This window comes from Electrona antarctica (assembly GCF_951216825.1).
Source record: "Electrona antarctica genome assembly, chromosome: 18".
Taxonomy (NCBI): Eukaryota; Metazoa; Chordata; class Actinopteri; order Myctophiformes; family Myctophidae; genus Electrona; species Electrona antarctica.
The window spans coordinates 32,525,338-32,544,498 of record NC_136799.1 but is presented as its reverse complement, the minus strand read 5'-3'; the positions used below and the strand labels follow the sequence as shown (position 1 = coordinate 32,544,498).

Sequence of the window (19,161 nt, the reverse complement as noted above, 5' to 3'; positions counted from 1 at the left end):
GGCTCAGGGGTAGAGTGGCTGGATGGTAACCGCAAGACACTGAACGCCAAATTGCTCCTGATGTGCTGGTTGGTGCCTTGCATGGTTTCCGCCACCATCGGCGAATGAATGTGTGTGTGAATGGGTGAATTGATGCACAATCTATGTAAAGCGCCTCAGGTGTAGGCGATAAATGCACCATTTACCATTTGTAAATGTGCTATTGTGCTTTATAATTAAAGATTGAGTTAAGTAGACGGTATATGATTGGATTAGAATCCCATATCTCCTTCCATATAGAAGGAGATATGTGATTCAAATCCAATATGCTTCAGCTTCACTACACCAAACAATAACATTTCTCCACTCGTGCACTGCTGGTACCTACAGGGTGCAGCCAAAGTCATTGATTTTCTCATTACCCACATGTCAATTACTGTGGCGTTACACACCGATACCTTCAGCTCGCTTACCACTGGTGTACAATCACTGGACACAGAAACACCTCAGATCAAACTGGGAAATCACACCAAGAAGATTTACAGCTGAAAGTCAAAGACAGAACTAAGGAAAATAATTGTGTTCCTCTTCACTTAGACTGGGCTGGGCAATAAATATACTTTATCAATATTATATCGATATCATTCATGATATGAGCCTAAATATGATTGGAGCTACAATACAGTAAAGCGATGTAGGCCTAATTTTGTGAAGTTATCAGATTGTTCTGTAGCTTCTAATCTCAATATTTTGAATTGCTTTCACAATATTTTGTGAAAGCACCATACTGGTAGTCATCCACACAATATTGTTAGGATATCAACATATTTGATTTAGTCTATATTGCCCAGCCTTACTTAGACTAATAATGCATGTGCCTCAGCTATTCATAGCTGGTTAGTCCATCCTGAATTCTGATTGCAGTAAAAAGTAATCCTGTGTATGTATGTATGTATGTATGTATGTATGTATGTACTACAGTACTACACAGTGATGCTAGGCTACAGTGTTCAGATTCATGCTAAACCAAGAAGATCATATGGTTTATGAAACGTTAGCTGGTTTACATGTCAAGAAGTTCAGAAATTATATTTGCTAGTAATAGATCACGCTGCAATGCACAATGGTAACATACCATGCTTAGTTTTTAAATATTAATTTATGATAACTTAAGTAAGGGTGATTGATTGATTGATTAGGTAAGGGATGTTATTTATCCTAGTGGGTGATATATTCTGATGAATCATCCTTGATTGATGGAGATTGACAGAACGATGTGTCATGCTGCTTCCTATCCTCTATGACAGTGACTCAACAACATCACTAATATTAACAGCCACAATACACACCTCCCCATTCTAGACAATACATTTAATACAATTGAACATTAAGCTCTCTCTCTCTCTCTCTCTCTCTCTCTCTCTAGAGAGATATCTTGTTCAAATATATCAACAATGTAGGAAAAACAAATAATCAGAACAGTATTTACAAAAAGACTATAGTCCGACTCCTCATCGGTCTTCCTGATCCATGTTTACAAAGTCATGTGGTGCCTGCTGCTCCATGTATTGTTGACATTATCCTGGCCTAGATACTAGCAAAAGGGACACTATAGTTCCCCTTGAAGGCTCCAGTCATATTATCTGTTAATATCCACCAGGATTAAACAATAAAACATGAACACACCCTTCCTTCCTAAATCAGACTGGGTCAACGTTCAAGTCTTTGGACCTGACAAGGAGTTAAGCATTGATTAAATCCCTTCTACGTGGATACCGCTAATCCCTGCTTAAGGTCCATAGCTGCCACGTTTTGAACAAAGGAGGAGATTGTTACAAACATTGGAGGTCGTGAATTGAATTGAACACCGGGACCTTGCACTGAGTGAACTTCTACATGACTTAAAAGACCCCTGCAGCTGAAACCATGGCTGAAACATCACATGTATGTGTCACACACACATGCGCACGCATGGATGCACGCACGCACGCACAGAACACCCCCCCCCCCCCCCCCACACACACACACACACACACACACACACACAACACGGTGTCAAGTTCAGCCAGTCAGTCAGCTCTGCTGACATGTCAGGTCCACTCCAGAGACAGAACACAGAGCACTGAGCAGAGGGATGATGAAGAGGAGGATTAGTTAAGAGTGTGTGTTACCGTTGCAGAACTGGAGCAGTGAGGAGGTGTCATACAGGCTGCTGTAGCTGGAAAAGCCGTCCTCCATTCTCGACCTCCACTCCGTCTCTCTCTCCTTGGTTCTTTTCTCTCTCCTCCTCGGTAGACTCCTCTCTCCTCTCTCTGTCAGTTTATCGTTCACAAGGCTCTCCTTCCATTCAGTCTCCGCGGGTCAGGCTCCCTGTGTGAGTCGCCATGGTAACCCATTCACTCCGATTATGTCATGTGAACTCCAACCTCTCTCTGTCCTCTTCTCTTAATTCCCTCCTTTCTTATTCTCCTTAAGTCTTTTTTTCCTCTGCTCTCCAAAAAGGCTCCTGAGTGCCGAACTTCACCGACAGAATAAACACACGCCAAGGAATGTACGCCAGAGAGAGAAAGAGAGAGAGAGGGCAGCCAGTGAACCACTGGCTGGAGAGAGACAGGGAGAAGTTAAAAACCCTGCCCCGGTGGGTTTGTTCTCTCGTCCGATGCTCGTCTTCAATTCTCCTCTCCTCCCTTTCTAATCCACTCCCTCCTTTCTGTTGTTCTATCGTTCCTCTCTGTCCACAGCAGCAGCTGGGTGTCGTTAGAGCTGAGCACTCTGGCTGATCCCCAGCAGAAAAACAGCTTTAAGAGCGCAGGCAGGCTGAGGCTCTGGCACAGAGTGTGTGTGTGTCACTGTGTGTGTGTGCGTGTGTGTGTGTGTGTGCGTGCGTGCGTGCGTGCGTGCGTGCGTGCGTGCGTGCTCGTGCCTGCATGTGTGAGTGTTTAGATAAAAGCCTGGGACAGCCCAGCATTTCCCTGGCTCTCCCTGTCACAGTCCGAGGACGAGTGAGCTCACAGGGGGGTGGGGCGTGACTCCAAACAGATCCTCCCACTTTTAACTGCCTGCTTGGCTGGAGAGGAGAGGAGGAGAGGAGAGGAGAGGAGAGGACAGGACAGGACAGGACAGGACAGGACAGGACAGGACAGGACAGGACAGGACAGGACAGGACAGGACAGGGTTAGGGAGATCATCATAAGTGATGTCATGTAAACAAAAAAATGTTAATGTATTTTTATTGAGGCTCTGAGATTTCACAACTGTTCAATCACAATTCAATGTATATATATAGAACCACACATTTTTCTTTTTTCAACATAACATAGGAAAACTAGAAAAAGTGCCCTTCCGGGCACAGGTCTCCACCAGGAGGATAGGAGTGTGTGTGATGTTTGGCAAAATGTTTAGGAGAATTTTTTTTTCCTTCATTTTGTTGAGGAAATGCAGAGCCAGATCACTCATAGCATCTCTGAGGATAGAATTCTGGATGAGCAGGACATGTGCAGCATTTTGTACAAAACGGGCCACTCCTGAAAACTTTGGAAGGCAATCTTAGCCAATCAGTGTACAATCTGAGAAATCCAACAGACTCGTCTTGATCACATGACTACAGAGATCATGTGTACCGATTTGAGGCATTTTGTTCCAAAAATGTGTTTTGCAAAAATCAACCTGTTGGTGGCGCTATAACAGGCCAATGTGAAAAGGGTGGGATATATTCCTCAGCCTAGTAAGAAAATGTGTGAAAGATTTCACGTAAATTGCATGCTGCGTTCATGATTTGAGGCTATTGTTCAAAACGGGGCAATCTTGCAAACTGTGAAAGCCAATTATAGGCAATTAGGATGGAATATGAAATATCAGACAGATCCGACTTGAGCACATGACCATAGAGATACTGTGTAACGATTTGTGAGATTTTTGGACAGAATCTGGAGGAGTAATATCAAAAAATGTGTTTTACAAAAGTCGGCCTCCTGGTGGCGCTATAAAAGGCAGATGCGGAAAAGGCAGGTAAAAGGTTTGTCCTTGGCCTCTAGGGAGTGTGCATGCAACGTTTCACGCAGATCGGTGTAGTTTTAGGTAGAAAATGTGAAAAGCTGCCTCATGGTGGCGCTATAACAGGCCGTTCTGGAAAATGTGGGGCAGAGGTTCATCGTTGGCATCCAGGGAGTGTGTGTGCAAAGTTTGGCATCGACCGGGTTAACGGTGCCGGAGATTAGCTGTTCACAGACGGACGGAAGGACGGACGGAAGGACGGACACACGGACGGAGTGCAAAACATACTCTCTCCCCATGCCTTCGGCCTGGTGGAGACAACAACAAGAACCACAATACGGACATTACAATGCACAGACAAAAAACAAACAAACACAAAAAAAAAAAAGACAAAACGAGTACACCACAGTCTTGACATGATTACATTACAGGTCACCAGAGTCTTTGTTATTCACTACCGTTCAATAAGGTACATTGAAGCACAGTCTAGAAGGGTCCACTGCATCTAAGACTGGTTCCCATATCTTTGTGAACCCTTCCATGTTATCACGGAGGAGATAAGTCAGTTTCTCCAGAGGAACCACAGTTAGAGCTGAGCACTCTGGACAGGGCCAATCCTTGTACCAATCATCCAGTGTAGGAACGTCTCTATGAATCCAAAGCTTGAGTATAGTCTTCCTCGCTATGTATAAGAGTATTCCAACCAATTTGGCGTTGTGTCTGGTCCTTGCACTGGATACCTTAGCTGCTAGTACACACTGGAGAGGTGACAAGTTCAAATGATATCCAAGCAAGGTGTCCAGCTCATTCTTCACCTCATTCCAAAACACCTGTATCTTTGTACATTTCCAAAGCATATGTGCATATGTACCAACTTCTGTGATGTCATGTAATTTTGATTACTGATTACTTCTAATCTCATTGTGATCAATATTTTCTTATTGTCACTATATTTTGTGAACGCACCAGATAGTCATCCACACAATATTGTCGCAATATCAAATTTTACTTTGTCTATATAATATATTGCCCAGCCCTACTAGACTATAATTCAATACATTCAATACATAATCTCTGATCTTCATTTAACTGGTTAAAGCAGGGGTTTTCAACAGGTGGACCACGAGGTATTGTATATGTGGTCCCTGACCATGCATTTAGTAATGTAGGATGTTGATTTTTTTTAGTTGAGAAACTGTGAACTAAATAACCTGGTGACCTACAGTATGATGACCGTCCATGTAGTCATTTACTGACAAATTGGAGGTCAAGAAATTCAACAGAAAAAGGGAGTTATAATCTCAAGAGGGGGAAAGCACTGGATTGTCTGGTTGAGTCATTGTTATTAGTTATCAGGAAATGAGAAACAGTGGGATGTATACACATGAGATACATAGCCAGTGTTACAAAAGCATTTATGTTATAGTCCATGTCCCCACCCAACACAACAGTGGTCCCCAGGTTGATTCTTAGTCAGGGTGGTGGTCCCTCCTTCACAATCAGTTGAAAACCCCTGGGTTAGAGGACTAGTAGGGACTGTTACAATTAACCTGGACTAAAGTACATTAGCGTATTAACTAGTCTATCCTGAATTCTGATCACAACTGCAGTACATACTAATCCTCTGTGTGTGTACTGTGTATACGTGAGTACTGTAGTACCACAGTCATGGTATCATCCAGCTATGGGCTACACAGTTTTCAGGAGAATGAAGGGAAGGTGAGAAGAGAGGATAGGAGAAGTCAGGGGAGGAGAGAAAATGAGAAAACCAAAGTGATGGATGAAAACATGTGAATGACTATAAAGCCACCACTATGAGATATTGTACGCACGCACGCACGCACGCACGCACACACACACACAGGTGTGGAGTCACACTGGAACACGGGGCGGAGTGTTGCCCACTTGCCCCCATGATAAAGCAAAACATTGACCTCCTCAGAGCCAGCTCAGTGCTGCAGGCTGCAGCCACTACAACTAAACACGATTATCATTGTGTCTTTCCTCTCTCTCTGTCTGTCTGACTGTCTTATCTGCACCGTCGCAGACAGCTCAGAGACCTAGAGATCATCATAACAGGAACAAGAGGAGGGGGCTGAAGAGAACGGGAGACGGAGGGGAATTGAAAAGAGGGCAAAAGAAACAGAATAGAAGGGGGAGGGGATAGAGTGGAATAGTGGAAGGGAGAAGAAAGATAGAGAGCCCAGTTTAGTGAGCGCATGAGCATGCGTGAGTGAGAGTGAGAGTGTGTTTCAGAAGTAGTGTCGATGGTGAAATAGAGAGCTTCCTGGAGTACTCTTTATTTTGACTTGCATAGGGGGGTTTCTGCTGCAGACATAGGGGGTAAACCTCTTTCTGCTGCAGACATAGGGGGTAAACCTCTTTGAATTATTCATAGTTCAGGCTTGCATGGTAAAATAATAAGAGCCACAGAGCAGACAGGGTCTATGGCCTATATTCATGTAGGCAACACTCCACCCTCTGTTTGAAATCATGAGAGGAAATGGAGCAAATAATAGAAAGAGATGCTCTAGTAGTGCATGCCGTGTATCCGTCTCGTACTTCACTGTGTTGCCCTGGACCAGTATCCTGTTTAATTACAACTGCAGTCTTTTTGCATGAACCCACGTCTGTACTGCCGTCCACTCCCAGTCCCAGACTCTGTCTCGTTTAGAAGGCTACATCGTATCACTTTATTTCCTAAATGTTTTTTATCATGTGCCGCAGTGGTTCCCACACTTTTCCATGCCAAGGACCATGCAGCAAATATCCATAGCCTCGGGCAGCAGAACTCCCTATTGCCAAATATAAAATAAATAATACAAATTAAGAAATTGTGAAAATAGCTGCGTGATTTATTTTTTACAAAACTGTACAATAATGACTGACCATGTCCATAATAGGGATGACAGGTTCATAGTGATTAAACGTGCCTAATAATCCTATGAATTTAATTTAATTTATCCTCTCCTAACCCTCTGAGTTCAGGCCGGTCTGACCGTTGATTCTGTTATAAAATGAAAGCTAAATATTAAAAAAATATAGAAAACATTATGTGAAAACATGCATGACTCAAGAATGGGTGGAAAGAAATACTTGCAATAAACAGTTGGAGGCTCATAAAAAGTCTCACCAAGAAATGGCTATCACAGGACTGCCCGGAAATAAAGACTCACCTCCTACAGAGCCCCGCTGTAAAAGATTGACCAAACCAGGAAGCTGTATTAAATGAGAACCATGGTATCACAAGATGTAGAATTCAGTATCAGTGAAACGGGCCCTGTAAGGCTAAGCTATTGACATGACCTCTCTGTAATTGTTATGCATTTGTGGATGCCCTGCAGCCATGCCTGTCAGCAATTTGAAACATGCCATAAAAAAAATCAAAAAACCGCACAGAGGCATAAGGAATGGTATTTCATCTGATAAAATGAAAAGTGCATATTTCCTACTTATTCTTTCAGCATTTTTATGCTTTATTTCTTCTAGGAGAGTGTAGTAGAGAGTCAGCAAAACAAGGGCAGACAGAGGAGAGACAAGCAAGACAAGACTGGGAGTCAAATCATGTCCTTGTAGCTCACGAGCACACAGTTTGTGCACTACCTGCTGGCAGAGCCACCAGGCACCTCAACATTCTAACCAGTGTACATGGCAGGCACCTCAACATTCTAACCAGTGTACAGTTGGGTGCCACCGATATTGTCCCTTATCATTTGACCCATTTAGGCCTGACCTCAAAATTTAAAAAAATCCTTCTAAATCCTCCAGTTTTCTGAAATAAATATTTTCACGATTTTTCAAAAATAGCAGACCTACAAGCTCGTAGCGCGCCATGAGCTTGTAGATCTGCTATTTTTCAATAGCTAAATTATAACATAATGTTTAAAACACCAAAAGGGGTTTTGCGCAGATCACGCAAACCTCAGCAAAAAGAAAAGGACAATATCGATGGCCTCCAACTGTACATGGCTCATGGTGATGATGATGATTCTTCTTCATAAAGCAAGACAAACTATAATATTCACTGTGTTCTTTCGTATATGAACCAATCCATCGTTGCCCTAAGGGCTCCGAAGTCGCATTGTCTGACGGGCTAAGATTAGAGAATACTGGAACTCTCAGACTGCATGGGTGGGGGGGGGGAAGATTGGGATTTCTAGATTAGTGACGAGATGAGGTGGGAGAAAAGGGGATGGTGTGTGTGTGTGTGTGTGTGTGTGTGTGTGTGTGTGTGTGTGTGTGTGTGTGTGTGTGTGTGTACGTCATTAGGGGCAGCTGAAACAGGGGTATACCCACCCCACGGCTAAACCCCATTTTACCTCTCTCAGCGGGTGCCAGCTGGTGGGAACACAGCCCCCACCGCTCACCCCCACCTTTTCTCCCATACACATAAACACCTCCCCATTGTCCTCCCATCACAACCCACTCTTACCACAAACCAGTAGGCACGTATGTGCGCGCGCGCACGCACGCACGCACGCACGCACGCACGCACGCACGCACGCACGCACGCACGCACGCACGTTTTATATTATACTTGTGAGGACATCAACATTTTAGGATGGGGATTTTATGAATTTCAAGTTTATATACAGTGTAGATCTGTTATTTTCGATTCACACTGGTGCACAACCACATTTAAATCAGGCATAACTCCATCCCTGCGGTCTTTGAGGCTAGGCTACTAGATCCTAGTGTTCAAATGTTTAATCCTAACCCAGACCTGAATCTTTTCCTAATTGTAAGCATAACTCCCTCTTTTTGAACCATAAATCAACCATTTTATAGTGAGGACCAGGAGAATTGTCCTCACAATGTCTACTCAAGTTTGTGGCGCATTTGGCCATCACAAGAAATAGTAATAATACGTACAACAACGCACACACGCACGCACGCACGCACGCACGCACGCAGACAAGCAATGCTTTAGCTTGAAATTCAGTTTGTGTATAGGCAAGCAACACCGACGTACAGAAAATAAATTGTATTTTTATGCAGCTTCTCCTGTCCTTGGTAATGTACTGTATACACAGCCCCTTCACACACATTCCTCAAAAAGTCATCTCTCAGTCAAAATATAATCAATGAACAAACACGGTATGGTATGGTACTACACATACTACTTTATTGTCGCTGTCAGATGGAAATCTCACACACACACACACACACACACACACACACACACACACACACACACACACACACACACACACACACACACACACACACACACACACACACACACACACACACACACACACACACACACACACACACACACACACACACACACCTGCTAACATGTTCTATATTACACCCAGATGATCAGTCAGTCTGTCAGTGGGTCGGATTAAACACAATCAAATCCGTATGAGAGAACAAGGTCAATCCTCCTCAGTTTGATCCAGGTACCATCTGCTGGGCCTGTCCTGCTTTTTGTGATTTATTTATACCATGAATTAGTCAAACCCATGGTCTCTCTGGTGGCCTATAAAAACGAAATTGCAACAGTACTGGACTCAATCACGATTTAAATTTGAAGTGCCTGGGGCGGTCTGTGTTTTCATCATATCAATCAGGCTGGAAAGCTCCATGGATCAAGACCCTCTTTGGTGGGAGCTGACACCGTAATTTTTGGCTGCTTTATGGGTTTTTGCAACCATAGGTCACAGATTACTATGAAAACCTGCATGTTCCGTCAGTCACGCCACCATATATGTCCGTCAGTCCCTCACGCCTTGTGACACGTCATGCCACCATATAGGTCTGTCAGTCCCTCACGCCTTGTGACACGTCACGCCACCATATAAGGCCGTCAGTCCGTCATGCCTTGTGACACGCTCCATATATGGCCGTCTCCATATATGAAGATCACGACACTGACCTCATCAAACGCTGGATAGCCATACATGGAGAAGACTGGATCATCACCTAGATCTGCATATATGCAGTCGGCCAGCAACTCTACATCTGACCTCAAACCCTTAGATCTCCATGCATATATGGAGCTGACCGACATTCCATATGTTGATCCTGACCCCCCCCATGCCAAAGTGCCAGTGCTCGCCCAGCAGTCTGCCATCACCCAGGCAGATGCGTGCACGCTTCTCACCCTCAGGGCGTCTTACTGGTAGACCAACTGCACTTTAGATAAACCTCAGTAAATACTACAGTGACTGACTGGCACAGTTGACATTTTCAGCAAATCAACAACGAAAACAGCAGACTTAAAGGGGATTTCATATTAGCAAAGATGTTTTAAATGGGAGCTAAGAAGGTATACAAAATAAAATTCTTATTTTTCAAATTTCATGAATGAATTACCTATTTTCTACTTTGTCTTATGACAGTGTCCTGCAGGCTGCAAATGTATAGCAAAAATAGCTGACATACGAGGTAGAAGGTTGTAGTGAGCTTGTAGATCTGCTACGTTCTCTATTTTAACCTATAATTAATTACACGTCCAATAGAGACGCCAGCTTGAAAGTTGTTAAGTCTGTCTGTGGATTTTATAAATGAAAAGTATTAACAAGAGCTTGTGACAAAATAATAACCACATCGTATGCATTGGAACACATAGGTTTCTTTTTCTTTTATCCCTTTCCTGAAAAGTATAACAGTTTTGGACATAAAAGCTTTTCACCCGACAGCGACGCCACCAATATACTGTAGATCTGTGTGGGAGGAAATCTTACGAGCCAGTGAAATGTCTGGCATTTAAAACTGTAGTTCTTGTACTAACATTTAAGTAGGCTTCATAAGTTCACCTTTTTGGCCACCATGCCAAGAACAGAACACACACACACACACACACACACACACACACACACACACACACACACACACACACACACACACACACACACACACACACACACACACACACACACACACACACACACACACACACACATTGTAATAATGAGTCATAAGAAAATAATGTGTTAGCTATAGGCCAAGATCAATTCAGGGTGTAAACAGCATGACGTCTCATAATGCAGTAATATTAGAAAGGGAGGTGCAGCTCACTCTTTTTAATTACTGTCTGGATAGCAGAAGTTATTAGAGAAAGAGACGGAATGTGGGTGAGCTCACAATGAGCTGAATTAATGTGGAAAATGCATTATTTCCTGCCTGCTAGAGAAAATAACCTGTTATTCTTAAGCTATCAGAATGTGTTGAGGCTAAATTGAAAACAATATTCAATTCAAAACAATAATGTATGTTTTTGTGCAAAGGCAATGTTTTAAGATCTGTTAGAATAGATGTGGTGATACTCTGCATCTACTCTGTGTGTGTGTGTGTGTGTGTGTGTGTGTGTGTGTGTGTGTGTGTGTGTGTGTGTGTGTGTGTGTGTGTGTGTGTGTGTGTGTGTGTGTGTGTGTGTGTGTGTGCGCGTGCGTGCGTGCGTGCGTGTGTGCGTGTGAGAGAGAGAGACAAAGTTGACAACCTCCAGTCAAACTGTAACCTCTATATTTAGTCTAGTTTTGGAAATGGAATCCTGAGGCCAAGTCCTCCGCTTCTAACTGCCTAAAGGTTGTGTGTGTGTGTGTGTGTGTGTGTGTGTGTGTGTGTGTGTGTGTGTGTGTGTGTGTGTGTGTGTGTGTGTGTGTGTGTGTGTGTGTGTGTGTGTGTGTGTGTGTGTGTGTGTGTGTGCATGGGTCTCTGTTTGTGTGGCAACATGTCTACTCTATCAATAGAAACTGGTGTCCATGAAAATGAGACATTATTAAAAGGGTATTTGCCATGTTGGAATATGGAGGAGGAATGTGACGGTGACCTACTTTAAAAAGACTAAGCCATTGAAATGAAATGGTAATATATTTAGTTAACGGCTCTCAGCAAGAAATAGCCTCGGAAACCCAGACGTTTTTATTTAAGCACGAAATGAGAGATAGAAAGACAGCTAGTACTACTACTAGTACCTACTAGTAAAATGTTAGGTACTTCTACTTTACTGGAGTGCGCGATCCCAATTTTCCATACTTTTATTTCTACTCCACTACATCTCAGAGGCAAATATTGCCTTTTCCTCCATTACAATTATTTGAAAACTTTAGTTACATTTTACACATTTGAAAACTTGTGAAATGGTACATTCTGCATAATGAGCACTTATATTTTTTGGTATATAGTATAAGCCTATATTTTAATTCCAATATCTTTGTACATTTTGAATTCTGGTCTTTTACTTGTAACAGTGGAGTGGAGTACCTTTTCCCACCACTGGTGGTATATAAACCCAGTCCACTGAGGTAGCTCGACGTGGCGGTCGGGTGAAATGGATTTTGCCCTTGCTGCAACTACAAATACTAAAATCACACCATGTACAGTACCAGGCATCAGTAGTTTATATTGCACCATCTGCAGAGCTTAAGTCTTCTCTTAATACTGTCTGGGTATGAATTATACAGTGCATGATAAAAATCAGATTTCAAAATGCAGAGAAACTAAGGCACGTGATGACATATCACAGCAAGAGAACACTGCAATGCGTTTTAGGGGAACCACAGCCAAATCCTTATGATTCATGAAAAGTGGGTCATCACTTAACGTTTTGGTACGGTCTTTGGTCATGGTACCTAATGGCATTATGTATGTGGAAAGCCACTGAGACTCTCAAATCTAGGACCTAGGTTTGTCGTTCTGTGTTCTTTCATAAAGTAAAGCCCTAGCTCACAACACGCTTCACAAACATTTGACAATCTGTAAAACCATTTCACTTATAATGTCATGCCCAAAATAGGGATGCCATTTAAGTCTGTCTGTGCGGACTTTATAAATATTTAACCAATGAAAAGTGTTAACAAGAGATTGTAACGAAATAACTACATTGGAGCCATTGAAATTACAGGTTCTTTTTCATTTCCTGAAATGTATAACTGTTTGGACATACAAGGTTCCATTCAGTGATGATATGGAACACTATAGTCAGCAGTCAGCACACATAAATATCAAGCCCCAGAACAGATTGATTGATTGATTGAAGAATTTATTAACAGTTTGCAGAATTACAGTACATTTCAAGCACAAACTCAATACAAAGGCTGTTAACTGTGAGTGGACGACCCAATTAAGCATTACACTTGTTTCCAACAGGGTCCACCATGTTCAAATCATCAAAACATTTAGAGACGTACAAATAGACACTTCTATAGACAGAACAGGAATTCATCAAAAAGGAGGTAAAAAGGGAAAAGAAATATATACAGTGAGGGGAAAAAAGGGGGGGGCGGGGGGGGGATTCAGATTTTACGGGGGCCAGTTTCGAATTGCAGCCATCCGTAGGTGCCCTTTGAGAGCGGTTTTGAAGGAGTCAAGGGATTCGCATGTCTTAATGACAGTTGGTAGGGCGTTCCACATTTTGGTGGCATAGGAGCGAAAAGAATTTAGTCCCTTGTTTGTGCCGAATCTGGGTTGTACATGGTTCGTTGCACTCCCTCTGGTGTTGTGGGTGTGGACTTCGTTAACATTAAGGAAGTATCTAGACAGGTACATGGGTATCTTGGTGGTGTATCGAATCTTGTGGACCAGACCCATTGCAAGTTGCTGTACTCTGTCGTCGACCCTAAGCCATTCCAGCCTGTCGAAGTGGGCAGGGGTGAGGTGGGTTCGGGGGGCTAGATCAAGTAGGAGCCTGACCAGTTTGTTTTGGGAAGTCTGGAGCCTGGTTTTAAGGGCCTTTGAGGTGCTGTGGTACCAGGAGGTGCATGCATAGTCAAAGAAACCCTGTACAAGGGCTCCTGTTAAGGTCTTCAAGGTGTTTTTGTTGACCAGTGAGGAGATCCTGTAGAGGAATCTTGTTCTATGGTTGACTTTTTTGATTACGTTGGTGGCCATTTTATCACCGGAAAGATTAGCCTCCAGGATGGAACCTAGGTAGGTAATTTCATCTTTACGTGTGATAACATTGTCACCCACAGCTGGTTAAAAAGCAAGTTAACTGCTAATGCAGTGGTTGGTTCTGAATGATATCCTGTATAAGAAATACAGCTGTCTGTCAATGATTGATAAGTCAAATACAGTAAATAAGGATTGATCCAAACAGTATTAAATTATCGACTACAACTGAGCTGAGGTTCTCAATACTGCATCTCTAAATACACTGCCAACACTGCAGCTACAGCTATTGTTTGCTATAGAACAATGCTGCTCATGTGGGATTTGAGGTGAATGAAGGTGTTGGAAAGCCAGTAGGTGACGCAGGCTTCAAATACACAAAAAAGTCTCACTTTGTGCCCCAGTTCACAAACAGTTACGCACATCCATTTCATCGCTGGTGCAGGACAAAACAAGTCACAAGATGATCTTGGCTATTTTCACCAGTTGTTTGGCTCCGGGGAGACATTCCCTTTTGGGTCTCGAGCTAAAAAGTTTGGGAACCACTGCCCTAATTAGCTCTTAATCCTGTGTACAAAAGTTGTTGTTGTTGTTGGGGTCTTTGTCACCAGCAGACATCATACCTAACTGAAGCAGAATTAATCGTATAGACTAGAGTTCACAGCAGTAAATGGGGTGAAATGGTCTTCTCTGTTGAGAATACATATAACAGGACCCAGGAATTCACTCCAAAACTGAAGATTGGACTTAAACTGATAAAGTATGCAATGGAGACGCACACACGCATGCATGCACTCACACACACAGCACATGCGATGGATAGTCAGAGAGACTGACAGTGAGAGACATAGCAGAAAAGACTGAACCGTTGTCGCCAGCCTAACTCAAACAACGTATATGTATGTGGCCAGCCCAATGTACCTGGCATGCCCTCAAATGCATTCAGTATGTATTCAGTATATAGGATGTTTCACACTGGACCTAACACAGTATGAAACATATTGGTGATATAAAACCATGTCGGGCTGATTATCTTGGTGGTGCTACACAATACAAAGGAAAGAACATGTTAATTCACTCACACTATACATTGTAATACTGTAGGAACTGATTACAGCCACCTCCAGAGACCTGCAGTAATCCACCTCCTTTATCACTGCCACCATCTCCTCCTCCTCTTGCATCAAGATGGATAATGATGCCATAGTTAGGGATTAGGGGTCATAGGTCATGCTAAATTCTCGTCATTGCATGCTACTTAAACGTAGTGGCATAATGGATCAGGTCTAATTCTACAAACCCTGTCTACAGAAATCTATTGAGATCCTATGGTCAGTTGGCCAACGATGACGAGTTGTGTTCAATTAATGCTAATGAGCCTCTAATTTTGTGCACGATGCATTGCATCACATTATAGCCCAAGAAATAATTACAGACCATTATATGGGAGGGAGGACTATATGCATTATAATTAACCACACTATGAATGTCCCTATAGGCCTATCTCACAGCCCTTCCCCGCCTCCTTTCCACGCCCCCTTTCCAGACCTAGTGGTGTTGACGTGACGTCACTCCATAGACATTACATGTTAAACATTGAGAGCCCACGTAAAACTGCCCAAAATCACTTTCACCTAGAAAATCCATTCAAATTTTTTATAATTCAGCTGACTGTGGAGACACATGCTGGAACTTTTTACTTTGAAATGTTTTATAGTTTCTGAGTTATTTAATTTAAACGCCAAATGCATTCTCAATGGCGAAAACACAAACTTTGGCACCACGTGTTAAAAAAAAAGAAAAGAAAAAGTGTTTTGATTTTTCTGATTTTTTTTAATAAAAAAAAAAATATATATATATATATATTTTTTTTTTTTCAAAGACGTCCACAGACGTCTTGGGCTATGCACGTGCGGTAATACCCAGGACGTCCACAGACGTTTTGGGCACAAAATGTGTAAAAGACCTACATTCAGAAGCCATAAACAACGCTTTTTCTGAAGGTAAACTTTATTCTATTTGTTTTAGCGGTCTTAAAATCTTGTTTTCTTCATAATAATATTGGTCTTTTACATTTTAACATTTGGAAACGGCCTTAAATGGTGCAGAGAAAGCAGGTAGGGATGTAGCTCTGGTCCATGAGAGCTTCTGAATGTAGGTCTTTTAACATAGTTATAGTGCACAGTGTGAAGCTCAACAGCGCCACTAGAAAGCAGGTCACCCGGCCGTTTTGCAGCTTCTTCCTAATCCATGCCAAACAGACATACATATTAGGGACACGCGCGGCCAGTCATTGGAGCGGTGTACACCACTCAAAAATGAGCAGAACTGGAACTAGGGGTGATAACTAGGGTTTAAGTGGTTCAAGTAAAACAGCAAAGGAACTTTAATGTTCTATACAGACTAGGATTCGATCAGTCTTAGTGCTTTTTCTGGTTTTATCCTCTTCGCAGATTTTGTATTGACCTGTACCTTCCTTGAACTGTACCCATTCTGCAAACTGTTAATACAATTTTCAATCAATCAGTCCAAATGAAGCAGGGATTCTCCATCATTCTCCATCATCACACTTTAAATATTCTACTGGCTACTGGCTAGTAGTGAGCCAGAGAATCTGCTTTATAATTCATCAACCTATGCTATGCTAAATCGCTGTGTTCATCTCAAACCTGGTCATATAGCCTAAAAGCAATTCATCACTAAGCATGTAAATGTACTCCATGGTGTAGTACTGTGTACACTGTGTACTGTGTACTGTGTACACACACACACACACACACACACACACACACACACACACACACACACACACACACACACACACACACACACACACACACACACACACACACACACACACACACACACACACACACAGCTATATGTTCTCTCAACCGTCTACAACATTAATCACATCTGACTTGGCTGCTGAAACATCTCTGCACTCCCTTCCCCCAATTCCTGAACAAGCAGGAACTCTCTCTCTCTCACTCTCATTTTCATCATATCATTTTATTTATTTATCAATCTCTCATTTTCATGAAAACCTTTTCACTGCATGATGTTTTATGTCATGTTCCATTCCTTTCATTATTATTTTTGATACAAGAGCATCATGTAAAAGCCTGTACAAGCTGGGCTGCTAATGAAGCAAACACACTTGAATAAAAAACATTCATCATGAGGATATTCTGCATTAAAGGGCCTCTGTTGCAGAACTTGACAGACCTTCAATCAATACACCTGGCACCTGAGCATCTAAGATCAATCAATGCAGACTGCATTCTAATGCATACTATTAGTTTACGATTTAGGCATTTAACTATGCTCTCATCCAGAGTGGATATCAGAGTAAATGGCATGTACCCTAGTCAACAAAAGACAGGGTAAATGGTCACGTAATTAATTATTAGTTCAAAATAAGTAAAACAATGAAGTGCTACAAAGTATCTAGGATATCAGATAAACATCAAGCCTAGCATCTGTCTTAACAACATCTAAGAATAACATAAGTAGAATTTGCGGACAAGCAAGCAGAACATAATTTTGAACAAGCAACCAACATACAGTACTGTATAGTAGGCATACAATTAACATCTATACAAAATAAGAAGAGACAATGAGAGTTTACCACAGTGTGTAATGGTCAAACTCTTCCCTTTATGTACCATTATCCTCCAGTGTCATACTCTATATGGCCATTATGTACCTGTTTGGTTCACAACTGGGTAACCTTTCACAATGATGGAACTAAGGAGGCTATTCTAGCATTGATGGCAGGGGTACCAAATGTGTGCATCAAGTTCAGACATATTCAGAATATGTTTAAGTTGAAACCATTTGTCTGGAAAAATACACTGGACGATGCAGAAAATCCCATGCCAAACATCCTATTTCAGGTTGGTATTACATTAGCCTTTGAAATGAGAAATACATTTGACTTGTTTCCATATTGAGGCCACAGATGGAGTGCTGCTGACGTCAGCGGGAGATGAAGAGATGATGCTCTCTTCACCTCTCTTCTCCATCTTTCTGATGACACACATGCTGACACATACACCCCAAACACACATACACGCACGCACTATGGGCTCCATTTTCGTCACCGCTAAACCCCTTATCCCTAAACTTCTTTGCCTTTTTTTACTATTTTGCTAAACATTTTTGAATAGTTAAAATGGCCAGTCTACAAGCTCACAACGTGTCAATGTAGATTGGCTAGTTGAACTATTAAAAAATGTTTTACAAAATAATAAAAAATAGGCAAAGAAGTTTAGGGATAAGGGGTTTAGCGGTGACGAAAATGGAGCCCCATGTCTCCCTCTCTTTCTCACACGCACGCACACACACACACACACACACACACACACACACACACACACACACACACACACACACACACACACACACACACACACACACACACACACACACACACACACACCTTGAAGGCATCTGTCTGTATTGTAACATCTGCATCTGCCCAATAGGAACACAGAAACAGGCCACTTGCTTTAGTGAAGCTTTTTCATCACAGAGACTATGATCGTGGGCTCCATACAGTATAGGCTACATACATCTCAGTTATATAATATCATGATCAACCAATTCTGCTTTTCATTTCCACTGACTTGCTGTAGCCTATACTGACTACTTACAGTACATCCTTTCTCCCTTCACCAAACCTTGTGCTTGCCATCCACCTCTTGGATGCTATAGCCTACTTCAAAGGTCATGCTAAAGTTAAATAGTCGTTAAATCTTAAGCTCACAACGTGTTGCATCTGCTACGCGATAGTACTAGAGGATTTCCCATACTACAGACCCGTTTAGAACCCCATTAGATTTTCCCTCACCCTGCTTTTTTCTTCACTAGGTCAGAGTATTGTTCATGACCATAAGCTATGCCAATACTGACACCTGCAGGTAGACATGTCAAATGCTTTGGTAAATGCTGCCCTTGAACAAAGAAAATCAGCTTTAGGAACTATGTGATACTCTTCAATACATAAATAAACACATGAATACATAGACGTTATTTTAATAATAAAGAGCGAAAGAGAGAAATCATAAACACATCAAAATCTCAGCCATGATGACAAATTACTGCCAAACCATATGCTGGACCCTATTGTAAACAAGTGTAATGCGTTATGGTGTCGTCCACAGTTAACAGTTTTTGTATTGAGTTGGTCTTGAAATGTACTGTAATTCTGCTAACTGTTAATAAATACTTCAATCAAACAATCAAAAAGCAGTGCCCACACCCCATGACAAACTGCTTCCAGGCACTCCAAAAATACTCCTGGAGATGAAAATAAACGTGTGTCATCCAAATAAAAACACATTG

The 19,161-nt window shown here is 42.1% G+C and overlaps 1 protein-coding gene across 7 annotated transcripts in view; it reads right to left on the bottom strand.

Annotated features, from left to right (window-relative positions):
- eml1 (EMAP like 1) overlaps positions 1 to 19,161 on the bottom strand; it is a 78,639-nt gene that overhangs the window by 56,888 nt on the left and 2,590 nt on the right. For 2 of the 7 annotated variants that reach the window (XM_079529086.1, XM_079529088.1), the window contains exon 1: positions 2,151 to 2,839. The exons of 1 other annotated variant lie outside the window; for it this stretch is intronic. In XM_079529086.1, coding sequence (XP_079385212.1) covers positions 2,151 to 2,217 — 67 coding nt within the window. In that variant the 5' untranslated portion in view covers positions 2,218 to 2,839. Of the gene's footprint in view, positions 1 to 2,150; positions 2,844 to 19,161 lie in introns of those variants that run through there. 4 more of the 7 variants (XM_079529083.1, XM_079529082.1, XM_079529084.1 and 1 more) reach the window with 4 other exon arrangements.